Here is a 20,126-nt window from a genome sequence, read left to right as displayed (position 1 = left end):
GCTTCACAGTTCTGGGAGGACATCCGCACAAACATGGGGAAAACATAGAAACTCTACACAGATAGCACTCAAGGTGCAGAATTGAATCCAAGGCCCCAGCACTTCAAGACAGCAATGCCAACCACTTCACCACCATGTGACACCATTTGGCATTATTGACAAGTTCTGAAGCCCCTCATCAGAATCAGCTTAAGCTAGAGAACAGATACAACTTACGTGTCCCCTCCACTGTACAACACATGTTCAAGCAAGGAGCTGTGTCAGTGTATGAGCTCTAAAGGAACAAGTAGAAAATAATTCAAAGCTGGAAGTAGAATTATAAACAACAATACTGAACCTTTCTTTCATTCTACCTGCCTGTTCATTTATGCTGAACAACAGTTGACCAGCAAAGCTAAATATCTTATCATCTTATTCCTGCTGGCTCTCTGAGCCTTGTTGTAGGTGTTATATTGAATTCCAAGAAGAAGCTTGAGCTATAATAGTTGTTAAGAATCCTATGAACAATAAGACAATTCAGGATTTTGTTTGAATTATTTAAAACTACAAGAAATTTCTACAAAAACTACAAAAATACAAGAAAATATTAATAGGAAATCTGATTAAGATATAGCTTGCTAAATATAATTACAGCATGATATTGTTTTATCTCTTATTAGATAGTTTACATATTTTACTCATGCAAATAAAGATACAGTATATGGAAGCTTTGAATTTAGAAAAAATATTTTAAAATATGTTGTTCTTAGTTATGTATAATGTATGTACAAGCTGGCTTATTTATGTAAATGTAATAATGAAATGTCACAGAATGTATCGTTTCATTCTTAAATCAGATTTAGTCAACTCCTTAATGTAAATGTTATTATTATTATTAATAATAGTAATAATAATCACAATTTATGAATGCACTGTATAAAAATAATTTACAAATAAAATTATATAATAAACTGCAATTAGAAAATGTATTTAATAACCTATAGTTATATACAGTAGCTATTATTTATTAAATGAAAATTGTATGCAATGTATAACAGAGTTTATTTAAATGTTAAAAAAGAATTTTTTTCTCTCACAACTATAATATTTGTTTTTGGAACTCAGAAAAGGTATTTACAGTTTCATGCCCCAGTAAATATTTTGGATGCCATGCCTATTCCTATATATATTCATAACTATGTTACTAAAGTAGAGCAGTACAGTGGTTAGCATTGCTGTCTCATGGCGCAAGGCTCCATTCTGGACCTGGGAAGCGATTCCAAAGTGAATGAATGAAAATAAAGGCTTTAGTAACTTTTATGGGGTTGATCCTTTTGACAGTGATGTTAATTTCTAGTGTCTAATAACAGTGTCTATTGGTGCAATACAAATCTACTTCGAAATGCATTACCTCTGCGCATTACAATAACAATAACAATAATCATGCCTTATATATTAAACATTATTCTAGTTATTAATTAAAAAGCAAATTATTGGAGTGGCACTGGAAATCATTTGTCATTATTAGTAATTGAAGGAGTTAACAAATTAGTTCATTTACGGAATATATAGATAAAAACAAACATCTATCTATTCTATTTATCTTTTGATAGAAAGTAAGCTTTCCTTTACCACTCAATAATCTTTTATGTAGGTTATTTGATGTCACACATTATTACGTTTTTGGTTTTCTATTATTTTTTTAGCATTCATCCAATAAGGCTTTATGTACTGTACCTGATGTTTCAATGTTTTTCTGACAAAATAAAAACATATTGTTTTGTTCGGGTCACATTATTAAATCCATACATACAGTATAGTCACATTTTATAAATCCAATCTCATCTCTGTCTATTTTTACTAGATACAAATGTCTGTTATGTCTGGAATTTCAGCACTTTTAAATTCCCTGAAGATGAGCAATTTCATCTGCCTGTCTCACTATTTAACATCTGTTTGTGCACCAAGTTATCTCTGCTATCTGTTGTGCAGATGGGGCTCTGAATTCTGCAGTTGTTCACTTGCTGCTTTTTTCTTAGACAGCATTATTCGATTTCTGGAGTTTGCTTCTTTCCTCTAAAGTCTTGCTGTTTCTCACTAGCACTAAGTAGAAGAAGTTTCTATAAGACATTTCCATTATCTTTCTTAAAACTGAGTTATTTAATGGAAATTGTAGCTCAAAGGTGACAAATGTATTGTAGCCAAGTACTATCAGTAGGTATCACTTTGTTCATTGTACCTAAACTTCTAAACTTCTATGTCCCTAATTGTTTTGTTAACATGTGCTGTTGTTCTCTTTTTATAACATCCTATGAACTGTCAAATGTTGAAATATGAGTACTGGGCTGGTCTTAGCACATTTATTTAAGTGTCCTTCAAAGTGATTTAAAGTAATCAATTTTATGTCACTACACTTCAGTATGGATGGCTATTCTCTTTTTTGAGGAGTGCTCTTCCTGCTTGCACTTATTGGAATCCCAGCAAATGCCATTGTTGTGGCAACATCTACACATGCTGACATGTGTGCCGTCCAGATCAGTCCAGCAGAGAAGGCCAATCTTGCTTGGCATTGGTTAATGTTATCTTGATTGTGAGTCTGGGGATCCCACATTGCCCATCTTTATCTATATTTGGAGAAACCAGTGCACCTTTCAGTGATCCTGCCTGCAAAAGTTTAATCTACTTTTACAGGGTTTCCAGAGCAGTGGAAACCAGTTTAAATTATCTCCTTAGCTGCTTTAAATTCTTAAAAATCATTCCACCAATCTATGGATTGTCCAGCTACAAAAATAAAATATCAGCCGCTTTGATGCAACTCAAAATTCTTCAGAAAGAGCAGAGCAGTCAAGACAGTTGTTGTTCTGGAGTCACTTTTCATCTTATTCTTTGGCCTAAAGAACACCCTTTTGTTGTACACCTTAACAGGCAGCACAATATATTTTTTTCTCTGATACACATGCTACTGTATATGTCTATTTATCTTGTCTTGTTGTCACAAATCTTACTCCCGCGTGCACCTCCCGGCGTGCACACCTGTGCCGCTTTTAGCAATCAGTCCATTACTCCCCGCTCTCTCATATATACCCCTTCACTCCGTTTACTCCTCGCTCACTGTTGAGATAGCCTTCACTTTCTCTTGTGCGGTTTATGTTTGTCTCTGCTTACTGGATACCGACCCTGCTTGCCTTTGACCACGATTCCGTCTCTACTCGCATTATTTGGATTTGGACACCTCGCTGCCTCGATCTCTGGATACCTGACCTTACTCTGCCTCCAACCCCAACAACGTCTCTGCCTTACGTCTTCCGGATTTAGACACCCCGCTGCCTGACCTCTAGTTTACCGACCTCGCCTGGCTACCCCGACCTTTGGAAGTCTGACTTTACTCCTATTAGCTCCGCATAGGGTTCGTTATTTTCCTCCGGTTCATACTCTTGATTGTGACACTTGTCTATATCCTATGCAACTCTGTTCCCTCTTTTTATAGTCTCACTGAATAAAAATTGTTGAAATGTTACGAAAGGGTACATTCTCAAGAACAAGATGTCACGGAAACAAGACTTTGACACTTATGTAGACTTACAAGACCAAAAAGTTCTCTTAATCCTAGAAGATCCTTAGCCTCTGGCAAAGTGCAAACTTACTCTCCAAGTCACCATTAGGGGCATGTCTTTTAAAATGGTATACTGTGAATCAGAGCTGTGTAAAAATAGATAAAGCTACCTGTGGCTTAAGTGTTTTGTACTGATTTCCTCAATCAAGAGCAAATCTTTAATTGAATCCAGATGTACAGTTTTGTTCTGGGATGCCATAATGGGAATAATTAATTCTCATTTTCCACCTTGTCATATTGTTTGATTTCCTTTTCTGGAATTACTGAAATTTAGTTTTGTTTTACAAATCTCAGTACTTTCACTGATAACTAGAGAACTTTATTAAATCACTTTCACATTTTTAATCAAAGTTTAATAAATTGTTACCAAGTGTTATGACCCCAAGTGTCTAGGGGAAAAGGGGTGTAACATTTAGGATAATTCTTTTGGAAGCAGGGGGGGTTTTGGTGAAGGACTAGGAAGCGTGATAACAAGGGTAAGGAACTAGAGTGGTGCCAAAGGAAAGAAAATAACAAACAAAAATGGAGCTGGCTAGGACAGTGAGGGAAAGCTAATCTGACTACAAAAGAAAACCCGAAACACACGGTCTTCGGCGTCTTCAACACCCTAGCTAACCTGCACTGACTACCCAAAACCATACAAGGCAAATGGCACTCACCCGTACTAACCTAGTGTACTAATACAAAATCAACTAAGTGTGTAAGTGTACCCAACAACCTGAACTAACCTTATATACAAAAGTTCACACAAAAACACAAGTGAACCAGGAAGACAAATAAGGGAAAACAAGAGTAATAAACAGGAGCAGGGTACAAAAGAACACAAAAGTTGATCATGTAACACTGGGGCAAGGTAATGACAAAACAAGGATGAACACATAAACAAACGAAAGTACAAAGAAACTAACAAAAAACCAACAAAACAACAAAGCCGAAGCTATACGAAAATACACACACACAAAGCAAAACAAACCAACAAACGAAGCCGAAGCAATAACCAGAAGCGAAGCGAAGCGAAGCGAAGCGATAACCAAACGGGACCGAAGTCAAACGAAAGGCCTCTCCTTGCTGAAAACCTCCATGTTATATGCTGGATAAGATGTGTTCTGATTGGCTGACAGCTAATTGATGATGACATCAACTGAAAGTGTGGTGTAATGGTGGGCCAATGGGGAAGGGAGAACAATCAAGGGTCAGCAGTGTGGACATAACAGAAAGAACACACACAGAACACACACTGGGACGTAACACCAAGGTAACATTTTGGCTAGCTCAGAACAGGCAAGTTTTTCTCTGCCACTGTATCTTGTATTTATCCCAACAGATAGTGCAGAACAAATTAATTGATTAAATTAATGTTTTTCTGATGATACTGATATTTCAATAGCTGTACAGTGTCCAGTGTGTGGATGTCCACAATTACATTTTCATTTATGTGAAATATAACATAATTTATGTGAAAACGTGTCTCTTTGGGGTATGAACATAAAATGGAAAGAAAATAAGAAGGGTGAAGAAAGATGATATGACATTTTTCTGTGTTATACTTCTTGTATATCAAATATTTATTATTTTATATAAAAGTTCTAAAACTCTGAATTGAATAATGGTTTTAGAAGTTGGATGGATTACATCAAAGCTAAATAAGAAATATATACATATAAGACACATACAGTAAATGCCCTGTGACAATATGGTGGTATGCTTGAATTGCTTTAGCAAACCACTTGATTGAAGTACATAAGAAATGTGTTATTTAAGTACATTGAAATCAGATGAGTTGTGTCTTGCAATGCTTAGATACTGACTATATACTAAGTCAAGAAACCTCAGAACTTTTCATCATCTTGTAATATTTCATTGTCTTTCAGATTGGCCTGTAGGGAGTATGGCGTGTTAGGACTTTTTTTGCACAGATCTATAAACTGACCTTTAGAGGGCAATATGGGACTTTAAAATAATTATTCTGAACCTGAACATTTTAAATTTACAAAAACCACTGCATGCCAACAAGAGTACACAAATACATAAAAGATTCACAAAGCTCACTGAAGCTTATTTTAAAAGTGCTCGTTTGCATGTTCAAAATAGAAAATACCTGTTAATAAAACAAAAAGTAAATACCAAAACATTTCTGAGAAGCCTTCATCCTGATAGTTTTGTGATGGATGTTCTGTGCATCTTGTAAGGATTTGGCCTTGGAATATGAGATTTTTCCCTACTGCTGTATTGTAAAAACAGCAAAGTGACACTTTAAAAAGAATGCCAGTACTGAAGAGAACAGAGATCTTTGCTCTAGGTCCCGCAAAACCCCAACACTCTAGGTCTTATTGGCCACTCTAAATTGCCTGTTTCAAAAAGACGACAAACATTTGTAAAGTCATTGGTCAAGTAAATTAAGTAAGTAATTTATTCAATTAAGGAGACTCTGGTACTTGAGGTATGAAGGGTATTAAAATGTTTACTCCAAATGATCTGCAATTTGTTTAATTTAACAAATCCCTGCTAAATTGATCACAGTTAAGTAGTACAGAAGTCTCATGAATTGGTGACTTAAGGGTAACCTAGGAAACCGTGATTAGTTTTCTCCAGGACAGGACGAGGTCTGGACACCCCTGGTGTAGAACGCGTGCTTCACATCTTTCCCTTGTGAAATGCATTGCTTCTGGATCTCTATCTTCCCTGAGTCTGTAACTGTTTAGCTTAACTGAGTATATGTTTCACTGGACTCCTTGATCTTCCCAGGTGTGCTGCAGCTGATGGATTCAAAGACAACCATAAAACCTATCCCTATTATTTTTACTATTTTCATTTTGGTTTACTAATTTCTTTTCATCCTTTTTTAAACACCACCAAATTAGAGAAAGGGGATTGTGATTTGCAGAAATGGCCTCTGCTGTACCCAGCTCATGGAGGGGTCATTGAACAAATGGGCACGTCCAACCTAGAGCAACAGCAGGCTACATAAAGTGGTCTGGTTTTTATTAGGCAGCCTCTGAGTCAAGGTTCTCATCTAGTACTCTGAGGAGAAGCATCATGGCAGGAGTCAGAGAGCTCAATTTCTTCTTTCATCACTACTCTCCTCTTTTTAAATTCCCATTTGGGATCTTGAAAAAGAAAAACTGGTGTTTACAAAGACAAATACTTCAAAAACTATGGGAGTTTCCAATAAACTGATATGTCTGTCACTTACTAGTGGTTGTCACAGCTGATGTGTGTTCAGAAGAAGAGCAGTGTCATTTTCTTGTCTGCAAGCATTTTCAGAGTGAGTCGGTGGCAACAAATATGAATAGAAGACACCTCACCATCAGGCCACATGAGGAGTTTCTACACCCTTTGTTCTGCAGGATTTAAACACGTCATGGTGCACTTTATCAGGGTGTCTCTATAAATAATGACGAGAAGGCTGTGAAACTGACACATCTCACAGTGCACTTTTTGACTGTTAGACTACAGGAGAAAAACCTCTGACACAAACAGAACTTTGATGTAAAGATGTGAACAAGAGTGTTTATTAATTTACCAAGAAATCATTTTTAATTTTTCCTGTATGAATTTGTCCATATTCTGTTCCTAAAGTAACTTAAATTATAAAAACATTATACAAAACACACTAATCTCAGTACCTAAAAATAGGAAAATATTTATTGCCGTTTTTTAACCAAATTTTATATAACATTACATACTGAGAGGCATTAGATACTTAATAAATGCTACCAGTTCCAATACTCATTTGTTGTGTTTTTAATGTCTTTTAAGTATATTGTAGCTTAATAGGTAATATAATAATTAGGACCTAATTTAATATAATAATTAGGACCTAGCCAGCAGCCATGTAACCTTGCAATTCACAACTGGCTGCCCACTGAAGCTAAACAGGTGTGAACCTGGCCAGTACCTGGATTGGAGACCTCCTGGGAAAAACTAAGGTTGCCGCTGGAAGAGGTGTTAGTGGGGCCAGCACGGGGTGCTCACTCTGTGGTCTGTGTGGGTCCTAATGCCCCATCTTATCCAGAGGACAGCACCGTTTTACGGGGACACTATACTGTAAAATGGCGCTGTCCTCTGGATAAGATGTAAAACTGAGGTCCTGACTCTCTGTGGTCATTAAAAAATCCCAGGGTGTTTCTCTAAATGAGTGGGGATGTAACCCCGGTGTCCTGCCCAAATTTCCCATTGGCCTTTACCAATCTTGGCCTCCTAATAATCCCCATCTATGAATTGGCTTCATTACACTGCTCTCCTCCCCACTGATAACTGATGTGTGGTGAGCGTTGTGGCGCACTATGGCTGCCGTCGCATCATCCAGGTGGATGCTGCACATTGGTGGTGGTGGAGGGGAGTCCCCATTACCTGTAAAGCTCTTTGAGTGAAGTGTCCAGAAAAGAGCTATATAAGTGTAAGCAATGATTTTTTAAATTAATTTTATAATACTGTATCTGTTGTTGGATGGTAGCATTGTTTTATGCTTAAAATCAGTTTCTATGCTCAGTAATCTCTCTGTTCTCATAGGTCTTTCTCCTGGAGGTTACTTCTACTTTGATGATATATTTGTTGGTTTGGAACCTGTAATGTGCTCATACATACAGTAAACAATGGGACCGGACTGGAGCCCACTGACAAAACAAGATCAATATGCTGTGTGCATGAGGTGTGTAGGGTCTTGTGGTGAGTCACAACACTGCAGAGCTGAACACAAACTTGTGTAGAACGATCATTTAACGTAAACATTTTTTGCAGAGCATGAAAGAACATCTTGTGAACTGCATTTTTGGAACACGCTTTAGTATATTTTACAAATACCAAAAAAGAAGCAAAGTGTAAATGATTATGCAAACTTCCATGTTGAAAGCTATGTGGGATAAAAAGTAGAGAGAGACCTGTCCTGCGCTTTACTACAGCAGACATAGATCAGACTATAATCAAAGCAAAAGACTCCAAAGTTTAAAGTTCAAGTTACACTCTCTTCTGCTGTCTCTTGTTTTGTTTTCCACTGTTGTGCGGAAGGTAATGTGAAGCCTGCACTGGGGTGTTATAATGTAAAATGAATGACCAGAAAATGGGTGCTTAATGGTTATAACCATTAAGTTTCTGTCTGTAATGGAAACAGACCCACAACTGCCCCTGGTGGAAGATTCACACCTTAGATTCAGATGCCAAAAAAAGAACAGGGTCAAATGTCAGCATGGTTATGTGCAGTACGTCTCCTGGCTGCGTATTTAAGAATTCTATAATCCAATGAAAAGAAGGACAGAACAACTAATTAAGGTAAAAGAAAAAGTGTATTATAGATACATACATATACATCCATATACATACATTATAGTTACATATCTTTTCAGAATGTTCTAAATTTGTGTTAGGAGTTAATCATGAATTTTTAAAAATAATTACAAAAGCTGTACAGTATAATCCAAATAATGCACAATGATGCTGTTTATGGACAAAGCTATTCTACAGTACCTCTTGGTTTTGCATTTTCTGTTTCTGTTCCTTCTATGGCTACTACAGTTGTCATAACAATAACTTTCCAGGCTCCTACTGTACATTATACAACTTTGATACGATAGAGATCATTCTTATGGGAGGACTACACATTTACTCTTTTCATTCCAATACATTTTTCATTTGCTTCAGAATTTCAGTGGATGTTCTGAGAGATCTTTGTCCAAGCATATGAAGTATCTGTTTACCTTATCTGTTTATCTGTCATCTTAGGTTTCCTGAGAACAATAGAGAAAGAGAAAAGCCATTGAACTCAATTACAGTTCCATTCTACAAGTAAGGGCTGTAAAATATTAGTGCAAACATTAGTGCTGTTTTATTGTAGCATTTCTTTCACTCTTACAAACAAGGAAAATTGCTCTTCGGAAAGACTGTCCAATACATTTGGGCGGGTTTCAGAGTCTTCTTTTCTGTCAAATGCCTTTTCGAAATTCTGCTTTAGACAGGAATCAGTCCATCCATTTTTACCTCGGAATGACTCAGGGCAAGGCAGCAATGCTAACCACTGTACCACCGTACCACCTTTAGATATGGATGCCTAATTTGGACCAAATAGCATGCCAGTCTGTTGTGTTATATATGCGGTGTTAGTAATATGAAAAGCAGTTCTCAGTCCTCACAGATTTACAGTGGTTGTTTCACACACTTGAGAAACTTTGTATGGAGATCATCTAGACTAGCACAGGGCTTTCTGAAAGAATCTCTGAAACTCAGGGTGAGAGCCAGTGATATGTAAGTTTACAAACTGCCACAATTGTCTCCACACATAAAAGAAACCTTCTACTATCCAACAAGATAATAAGGAGACAGAAAAACTAAATGAATGTAACAGTTGTACTTGCCAAAGAATAGGTGAGCAGAAAATATCAGTATTTAAAAACAGGAGGCAACTGCAGAAATTAATTATATTGCTGTAAAAATGACCTTGTGTAATTTTATTTGTTTTTGTTTGTCTTTGTTCTTGTATTTGGACCTCTTGTCTTGTGCAGTAGAAGACAAGATTAAGGTCAGGCCTAATGCTTAACTCAATGCTTAAGTGAAATATTAAATCTCACGGTACTGAATGAGGGAAAACACATACAATAAGTTTTATTATGAAAAATTATTTATTGCAAATATAAAGTGCAAACAGTTTGAAAACAAACATATTCTCAGTTTCAGATGGATAAATAATATGTCAGTAAGAAATGCATGTATTCTTAAGTTAATGCCCTCATAGTGGCTTTCTTTAATAAAAATTCATAAAATTGAATTTGCTTTGTTAAAAAAAATGGAATTTTTAATAATTAAAATAAGACTTTTAAAATGTTTAAAACTCACACTGTATATTTTACAATTTAAAAGTACTATGGTTTAAGGAATTTTAAAGTGCCCGGAAGGAGGTTCAATGATGCTTCGGATTCCAGTGTGTTCATTAATTGAGAGTTTTGCTTGACCTCTTCCTGCGGAAAGAGATAATAGAGTACATGAATACAATGTTTTCCCATGTATAGTCTTCAGTACAATTACAAGGCAATAGACAGAGAATTTAAATATAATGTAGATGATCTTAGCACAATTCAAGTCTTCAACAATTCCATAATGAAACAATTCCTTATATACTTGTAAATATATATTAAACTGAACAAAAAATATACATGGCATTTGTAAAAGCAGAGTTACTGTATATAGTATAGTACATGATCTTTGTCTATAATCAGTTGCATACCCACCTCCTCTGGTTATTAAAATGAATATTTCCTAGATTTTTGCAACACAGGAGAATGTTTGAACTTAAAATAAACAGAACTTACGGTGTTAGCTTCTGGAGGATTTCTCTGATCTTCTTCATATTTGGATCCAAACAATAATGAGCCCCACCATTCATGTTGACACTGAAAATGTACAAGAAGTAATCATCACTCTCTGACATGGTGAGTGGCGGAAATGCTGAGCATAATCGTAGAGTTACAGTATGTCAATTAACTAAACCACGATGAATTAAAAGACTATCTATAATGCTCAATTATACAAGGTCTATGTCTTAATGTGCATTTAATGTGCAGGATGTTAATTACATTACATAGAATCTTTCTAAGGGATTTCCACAAATATGTTTTTACAAATAGTCATATAGTCATATTATAATAATATTATTGCTTCATCTGTCAGCTGCCACCATACTCTGCACTCACATGATTTCCATGTTTTCACAGAAGTTGGAGGGAGGGAAGATTTCCACATTCTTGATTTGTCTGGGGTTTCCTACAATCCTTTGTCGGATCCTCTGACATAGGCATCGAGAGCTGTCACTGGCGATATCTGAGGACAAAAGAACAATTAGAACTATAGGGCTTTCCACAATGAACATACTGTCCATCTTTTGGGAGTTTCAAGATTGGTCAAGACAGGAAAAATGATTTATTTTTTTGTAGTAAACTGCAGACAACAGCATTGTTCTCTAAATGGCTAGCACATTACATTTTTACACATGCAGGAAATGGAAATTAAAACCAGCCTGTACAAAATAGTGCAATAATTAATCCTTGTACAAAGTTTTATTTTCCTCATGTTTTCCCATTATTCACGCTAGTTTTATCTTGTTAGATATGTGACTGGAAACAAGGCAATTCTAATAGACACCCCATCCCCTGTACTCTAAATGCCAAAGCAGATATGCAGTATCAAGCTAAAGCAGCAGCAAAAGAGAATTGTACTTACGTTGCGAAAGAGCCACTGTGACAGCGAGAGCCACGATCAGAAGGACTTTAGTGCTCATGGTTCAGACTTGCAAAAGGGTGAAACCCACTTCCTTTAGGTGATGAGAGAAGAGAGGCTGTTGAAGCTGTGCTTCAGTTGGTTGCGATGGGCACTTATATACACCCCTCAGAGGATTACCTCAGCTTATTTCCTCTGCAGGGGAAATTTCAAATGGAAATTCAGGGCCACTGGAAATGAAACTGTGACACTTTAGGAACTTTTAGTCACTGAAATGGCCCTAGCGGGACTCTACTGCTTCTTATTTTAAGACTCAGGATTTCAAAATACACCCAATGCATTTTCTGCTTTTCGTATGCTTTTCATCTATTCGGGAAACGAAACACAGTACAGCACACCTTTATTACAATACTTTAAATTTCCTCTGGAAATATTTTATAAATCACTGTGTCTTCAAGATTTAAACCTGTAGTCCTGTATTTCTAATGTACATAATGTACCTGCAATATTTGGGCACTCGTCTATGTTACTGTAGTTTTCATTTTTCACTTTTCAATATTACTCCATTTTCAATATTTTGAATTTCATTTACTGCTTCAGTATTTGATGATTGTGGACTTTGACTTTTGATTTGCTTCAATATTTCATGCAACACTCCTCTTATTTTGGCATAATCTGAAATTTTGATAATATATTTTTTTAATAATTATAATAATTTTTTATTTATTCAGTGTTTTAAGAAATTTTGAAAATTTCAAAAAGACAAAAACAGCACAAAACACACAAAACACACAAAACACGTTAAATAAAAACAAAAACAAAGAAAAAAACTACACCTGGACAAAGAACAAACAGCTAAAACTTGTTTATGACTTTTTACAGTTTTCTTGTTAAAGTCGGTATAGAGTCAAAATCTGCAGTAAAAGTAATCACAGAATTCTTGGATGTGTAAAACAATCAGGGATAAGTACAAAGCTCAGTCTTGTTCAAAACATTAAAGAAAGCTACCCCAGATCCTATGAAATCGTATGAGAACAAATCCTCTCCTTTGTAATTGTGGAGATTATCTCATTGAGCCAGCTTTTGAAACAGGGTACAATGACAGATTTCTATTCTTTAAGAATATTTTTTTTAGCCAAAACCATTGCGAACATTCAAGTCGGCATGGACTGATAGCCTGCAACAATATAAGAAAGCCCTACCTGTATATAGAGCTCGTTCAGCTTACTACTCTGAAGTTATAGAAAGCAATAAAAATAACCCTCACTACCTATTTAAGACTATAGCTAATCTTACAAATAAGACGGATTCTATAGTACCATCTAACTTTAGTAGTGACGATTTCATGAACTTCTTTAACGATAAAATTAATACCATCAGACTTCAAACACAATCAAATAAGCTGCAAAGAAGTCGCAAGAAGTACAGAAACAATATGAGCACCTTTATAGTGTTTTTCAATTAGTTAATGAACAAGAACTCAAAAAATGAATTATTGAGACAAAGTCAACCACCTGTCTGCTAGATCCCATCCCCACTCAGCTAGTCAAAGATTCCCTCGAAGTGCTGGCAGGACCTATAATTAGTATGATGAATACGTCCTTTGCATCAGGCGTTGCACAGTACCTGATCAATTTAAGGTAGCGGTTGTTAGACTGCTCCTTAAGAAGCCAAATTTGGATCCACAAGTTCTTAACAACTACAGGCCTGTCTCAAACGTCCCATTTCTATCTAAAATTCTTGAGAGAATAGTTGTGGCCCAATTTCAGTCGTATCTGGAATCAAATAATATACTTGAGAAATTCCAGTCTGGTTTCCACCCAGGCCACAGCACTGAAACCGCACTAACAACAGTCGTAAATGACATTCTGTTAGCTACTGATACGGGGAATGCAACAGTGCTTGTGCTTCTAGATCTTAGTGCTGCCTTTGACACAGTTGACCACTCTGTCTTGTTACACAGGCTTGAGTTTGAGGTTGGCTTATGTAGAACTGTCCTTAAGTGGTTTACTTCTTATTTAAGTAACCGTTTTCATTACGTTGGCTGGGCACCATCTGAGTTGGATGCTGCATCACTGCCATGGATCCAGGAGGGACATCGTGGATATAGCTATCATTTAGGAGGTCTACAGAGATCTTCATGGAGTACTGACATACAGAAGACATGATGGATGGATTATTACCCTCATTCATTTATTTCTTTTTTTAATTGTATAATGTTAATATGCCCAAAGGGGTTGGGCAGCCAGTTTACCTTGGACCCCTAGATGTTTTTTTTCTCTTTGCTAAGGAGTTCTTGGTTCCTCTCCTCCATTGTCTTCTGGTATTTTCTGTTCTGTATTCACAACATTTATGGTCACTTGCATTGTTAAATGCTTTGGGTTAACTTTGTTGTGAAAGACGCTATATAAAAATAACATTTAATTGAATTTTGAGATATATAGGTATATTCTTCCCAAACACTTTTGAGTGCCACTGAAATAACTACCCAAAATATACTGTACATATAACATTAGACACAGCCAGAACAGTGTGTGTGAGAGTGCAATCTGGACTTTCTATCTGAATCTGCACCTGGTACAGAAAGAACAGACTGAAGGATATATTTTGCTGAATTTAGTTTTGCAGTAATGAAGTCGCGTCAGTGAATATTGCTCAAACTCTTTTCCTAAACCTCAATAGGAATTTCAGTAACAGACAGCTCTTTATACATATAAAAAGGAAACAAACTGCGATATTAAATATCTTAGGGTTCCACAAGGGCATAGAACAAATTGGTTCTGGGGAGAGTTTTAAATTGAGGCACATTTTGCTTAACAAACTGCCGGACCAGTAAATAATTAAAAAAGTGTGATTGTGATAGGCCACATTTGTCTTTTAACTAGTTAAATTATGCAAATTATTCATCAATAGATGGATCTTTAAAAGTATTCAGTCCTTTATTTATCCATTCTGTAAACACTTAATCATTTTGTGAAGGAGTAAGGGCATGGTTATAAGGAAGTTTTAATCAGATATATTTGGATAATATAATATTCTTAGTGTGTTCCATAAAATAGTGCTTGTGCCTGCCATTTTACTTATTCAGTGATTCAGTTTTACAAAAAAGAGAGAGGTTTTAGTGTTTGCTTGTGCATCGATGTCCAACCACTATCTATTCCAGATTTATGGGGAGAGCTCGTTTGCCAATATGTCATGACCCTTGCATTTACAACCAACAAGATTTTTTTAGCTTTGCTGAAGCCAATTGTTTATTAATTTAGAATCCATTTATATCCATTTATGTACTTTGGAGGTACATCTGCAATTTTTCAGTCTGTGCACAATGATCTATAACCCCTGAACTGAAATATATATCACATAGTGTTCTCTGTCACAAATAATACTTGAATAACCCATCTGTCCATTTTCAAATTGCTTCTTCCAATTGAGGTTTGCAGGTTAGCCAGACCCTAACTCTGCAAGCAAAAGGGTACAACCTGGACAGGACACCGGTCCATCAAAGGACAGATACACAGACACACATGTACTCACATCGGTGTAGAATATCCCAGTATGTTTTTGGGAGTGAGGGAGTAAACTTGAGGAAACCTATGTGAACACTGGGAGAACATATGAACTCCACACAGATAGCACCTCAGGCCTAGAATTAACCGAGGATCATGACGCAGCACTGCTAATCAGTGCACCACTGTGCCGCCCTACATTAATAACATAGTTACTATTTTATGCACAAATAGGCATGGAACACAAAATCTATGCTGGGGTGTGAAACCATAAATAAAACAGTTTGTGAGCTCCAAAAACAAATATTACATCTGTGCGAAAAAAATATATTTAACATATGTTATACTTTGTATACTATTTTAATGTAATAAATAATAGCTATATATGTTATATATATAGCTGACATTAATTTAATTTAATAACTAAATTTGATTTAAAAATAAAATGATAGATTCTGTGACATACTGTGAATACAATTACATAACTTAAATTATTTTTCTGAATTAATAGCCACTGTAAATGCTTTATTTGTATGAGTTTCATGCAGCATGTATCTGGTAAAAGATAACATAATATCATGCCATATATATTTTTAGCAAGCTATATTTTAATTGGATTTCTTTTTAATGTTTTCTTGTATTTTTGTGGAATGTGAAATAATAGAAACAAAATGCTGAATTATGTTTTATTATTCATAGGATTCTTTGTGCGGATCGTAGTTAAAGCATTTTTATGGAATTCAATATAACACCCACGACCAGGCTCAGAGAGCCAATATGAATAAGATTACAATATTTAGCTTTGCCGGTCAGCTATTTCTCAGCATAAATTAACAAGCAGGGTTAAAATAGAACGCAAGAAGAAAAAAGAAGGGTTCAGTATGTTGGCTATAATTCTGCTTCTCAGCTTTAAATTAGCTTCTCTTTGTTCCTTTGCAGTTCATGACACAACTCCTCACTTGAACATGTGTTGTACAGTGGAGGGTACATGTAAATTGTACATATAAAGGTCCAGGATTCAATTCTGAACATGAAGTGCTATGTGTGTGGAGTTTGTATGCTCTCCTGTGTTCATGAGGAATTCCTCCATGTTTCCTCCCACAGTCCAAAGACATACAGTACTGGTATTGTAATTGGCTTCTAGGAAATTTGACTCTGGTGTGCATGTATCTATATGTGTCTGTCCAGAATGTATCCTGCCTGTTGGTTGCTGGGATAGTTTCTGACTCAACCGCGACACTAAACTGGATAAAGTAGTAAGAAAATAAATGGATTGATCTCATGAAGGATGGCTTCACAAAGGTCCTGGGTAAAGACTTGTTTTCTGAGTTCTTTAAGAAGGCTAGAACAATAGATGACTGTTCCAGAAATGGCACACAGTCATTAGAGAAATATGTTTCTCAACCTTTTTTATACCAGGGACCAGTTCCCCTGTGTCAGTCTCATCTGAGGGCACTTAAGATTTAAAGCAAAACAATAAAGGACAAAAAGTGAATTCATATATTATAACTGTAACTCTTGGGCTCTGGCTGTAAGGTTCTGGTTGTTACTGGACAGTTACTGAAGGGCCAATTGAAAATTGTATTCTCCAAAGGAATTTTATTTATTACTTTTTCGTGAAGCACTATGGTATTGCTACCTGCCTTGAAGTATTAAATGAAAATGGTAATTTAGTAAAGGTTTATTTTCAATTTGTAAGATAATACATGTTTATTTAGGAGTCTTTTGTAAATCTTGTCCTGTCTCAAGGTTGATAGTATGCAGCTAGGTGGCGACTCTAGTTGGAAGGACGCATGTTGAATCTCATACAAGTGCACATAATAAAAGCATAGCGCCTGACACAGACTCTCTCCCTGCTAGCAAATCGTGTTCTGTGATGTTCGAAATGTTGGTATATTTCTCCTGGGGCTCATATCACAAATTTTCTTTGTTCTCTGAATTAAAGGGAGATATTATAGTGCTGTTTAATGGACTCTCTTTGTGAGAAACTTTTAAGAACAATTTCATGTCTGCTGTTTCTAAAACCCAAAGGTATTATTATATGTGTATTATCATTGAGGATTGTATTAAAATGTAATTAACTCAAGGAAAAATAAACATGTTTTTAGTCATGTGCCAGAACTTAAATGTCAAATGTAAAATAGAATACTCTCTCAAATTATACATCAATAAATTGTTACTAATTTATATGAAATAAAAAATACATAACTTTTAAACAGTAAAATATGTAAAGATTCAAAATGTTTTTCCATGCCTAATAGACATGGAATAAAGAATATTTCTCAAGGCAGGAAACCAAAAGTATAATCTTTTCTAACTTCCAAAGTTAGTGAAGTTGTTGTTGTACAGGTATTGGTCAAATTTAAATAATAAAGTTGCACAAACAAATGACTTTTTTTTTTAAAAAAGAAGCTTTATTTTTAACAATTAAATAAAGTCTGTTGTACATGTCCTCAATTTGTAGCTAATAAATAACAACAAAATATAAAACTAAATTTCTATCATAAATTCTGTGACATACCGTGAATCAAGTTATATACAGTATGTAGACCAATCTATACTTATAAAGATATTTTTAGCTATAAATCTATAAAAATGAAAGTGCAAAATTAACAACATTAAATTTAAAAAATACTTCAAACAGAGCTTTTATGACACAAAGAAACAGCTTGCAATGTGCATAGCAGAGAAAGTATGATCATTCTTCTAAAGAACATAGTGCAGTAGCTTTTTGCACATTTCCAATTGGTATGATGGGACTGGATCAACAGTTAAAGAGACAGTTCTGTGGATAATTCTCTGTCACAGTGCGGAGCTTGTGAACACCCAATAGTATCCATTACTTTCCAGCCGGGCTTGCCTTCTTCCTGTGAAGAGGGAATAGAAACATTGTATGAGCTTTTCTGCATGAAAATATGAACATTCTTCCACCCACAGAGAAAGCTAAAACTAAGAACAAATGTATTGTATCTCTTGTAATGTAATGTGCTCTTTGAGTGACATTTTCATTCATACATCTGTGGTGATGTTTTGTTTGCTTAAACACACCACTAAGTTTGATTAACACACATAATGACTTAATGACATATTTATGGAATTATGGAATTATAACTAATAATTCCTTTTTCAAGAAATTCAATAGAACTTGAATTTGTATTAAGCACGTGTTTGTATTAAATATGCTTACTTACATTTGGAAGTTCATGATAAAGTCTTTGATCTTCTTGGCATTGGGATCCAGACAGTACTTTACCCCATTTCTCAGGTTGACACTGAAAACATACAAGAACAGCTCATTATGATGTGCTGACACTGGGAAAAACAGAGCATAAACCACATTATTCTTATTCAGAGAAGAACCAGAAAAGATGAAGAAGATGTCTAAGGTAATAACACACATTATTGTGATTGGTAAAAAAAAGTAACTAAAATGTTTGATATTTGCTCAGATAACACAATAATTGTACTGCACTCAATGAGAAAGAGGAATTGTTTTAAAATAACTGCACAAACACATACAAAATCAAAATCGCATCAATATAGTGGACTTACATGATCTCCGTGTGTTCACAGGAGCTGGACGGAGGGTAGATTTCCAAATTCTTGATGGATTTGGGGTGACCCACCATCTTGTCCCGGACACGATGACACAGACACCGAGAGCTTCCAGCTCCAAGATCTGAAAGTGAAAAAAAATGACATTCTCAATCTACAAGTAAAAATGGTCTTGCATGTTTCACATTTTAAAGGCTGCCCTGCTGCTAAAAATATTAGTATTTCTAAATCAGACTGAAGCAGGAGCTGCAGAATGAGGAACATACCTTGTGAAAGAGCCACAGAGACAGCAAGGGTTACAATCAGGAGGATTTTGGTGCTCATGGTTCAGACTTGCAAGAGGTGCCACCCACTTCCTTTCGTTGATTCTGGAGAGGCAACTGAAGCTGTGATGGACCTGTCTGTGATGAACTCTTATATATACCCCCGAGGATTTACCTCAGCTCTTGCCCTCTTGAGGGAAATTCCACAGGGCAACCACTGGAAGCGGAAATGTGCTATTTGAGGAAGTTTTTTTTCTGCTGGTGTGGGTCTCGCTCCGGTCTTATGAAATATTTAGATTTTTTTTCTTTTCAGTGCACATTTTGGTTCAAGGTCTTTTTTTATGGGTTGAGAAATAAAAAGAAGTATTAAATAATAAACCACTGCTGATGGTAATGAGAAAACTGACAATATAGTACCAGAAATGATAAAATTGGGTTCTATACAGTACATGTTTTATTACCTGGAATGACCTGGTGAAGAGACAAAACAATACCATGCTGTGGTTAATAGCTATATTTAAATCCAGTTTTCTCAGAAAATTGTTTTTCAGAAAATCAGGAGAAAGTGTTGTGGTGTGTTTTCTAACCAAAACATTGATTTATAAAGTCACATAGCTATAATATCTGTACTCCACAGTCTAATCAAATAATGTTTTACAGAGTTCTACAAAAGGTTATTTGTACAGAAAAGTAAGATATTTAATAAGGAAAAGGCTGGAGTCATCTGCTTCAGTCTGTCTGAAGCAGACTGTCATCTTTTGTCATTACCATATTTTTACCTGTTGTGTGCCTTATTTTCTTTGTGCATTTTCTTCCATGTTTTGTCTAATGTCATATCACTCTGCAACTCACAACTCACAACTGGCAAGCCACTGAAGTTAAGCAGGTGTGAGCCTGGTCAGTACCTGGTTGAGAGACCTCCTGGGAAAAACTAAGGTTGCTGCTTGAAGAGGTGCTAGTGGGGCCAGCAGGGGGCCCTCACCCTGTGGTCCATGTGGGTTCTAATGC

General features: G+C 35.8%; 2 protein-coding genes across 2 annotated transcripts; both read right to left on the bottom strand.

Annotated features, from left to right (window-relative positions):
* Positions 1 to 10,252: 10,252 nt before the first annotated feature.
* Positions 10,253 to 11,914, bottom strand: LOC148820954 (C-X-C motif chemokine 10-like). Its single transcript, XM_088933244.1, has 4 exons — positions 11,798 to 11,914; positions 11,272 to 11,398; positions 10,891 to 10,971; positions 10,253 to 10,539 (listed from the first exon to the last, which is right to left on the bottom strand). The coding sequence occupies exons 1-4, from the start codon at positions 11,853 to 11,855 to the stop codon at positions 10,512 to 10,514; spliced, it is 294 nt and encodes a 97-aa protein (XP_088789370.1). The 5' UTR covers positions 11,856 to 11,914; the 3' UTR covers positions 10,253 to 10,511.
* Positions 11,915 to 17,792: 5,878 nt separating this feature from the next.
* On the bottom strand, positions 17,793 to 19,241 carry LOC148820953 (C-X-C motif chemokine 9-like). Its single transcript, XM_088933046.1, has 4 exons — positions 19,122 to 19,241; positions 18,853 to 18,979; positions 18,492 to 18,572; positions 17,793 to 18,167 (listed from the first exon to the last, which is right to left on the bottom strand). The coding sequence occupies exons 1-4, from the start codon at positions 19,177 to 19,179 to the stop codon at positions 18,140 to 18,142; spliced, it is 294 nt and encodes a 97-aa protein (XP_088789172.1). The 5' UTR covers positions 19,180 to 19,241; the 3' UTR covers positions 17,793 to 18,139.
* Positions 19,242 to 20,126: the final 885 nt, after the last annotated feature.

The sequence above is a fragment of the Atractosteus spatula genome, chromosome 14 (genome assembly GCF_055471065.1).
Source record: "Atractosteus spatula isolate fAtrSpa1 chromosome 14, fAtrSpa1.hap1, whole genome shotgun sequence".
Classification (NCBI taxonomy): domain Eukaryota; kingdom Metazoa; phylum Chordata; class Actinopteri; order Semionotiformes; family Lepisosteidae; genus Atractosteus; species Atractosteus spatula.
The sequence above is the reverse complement of the archived record's forward strand: the minus strand, read 5'-3'. Positions and strand labels throughout refer to the sequence as shown.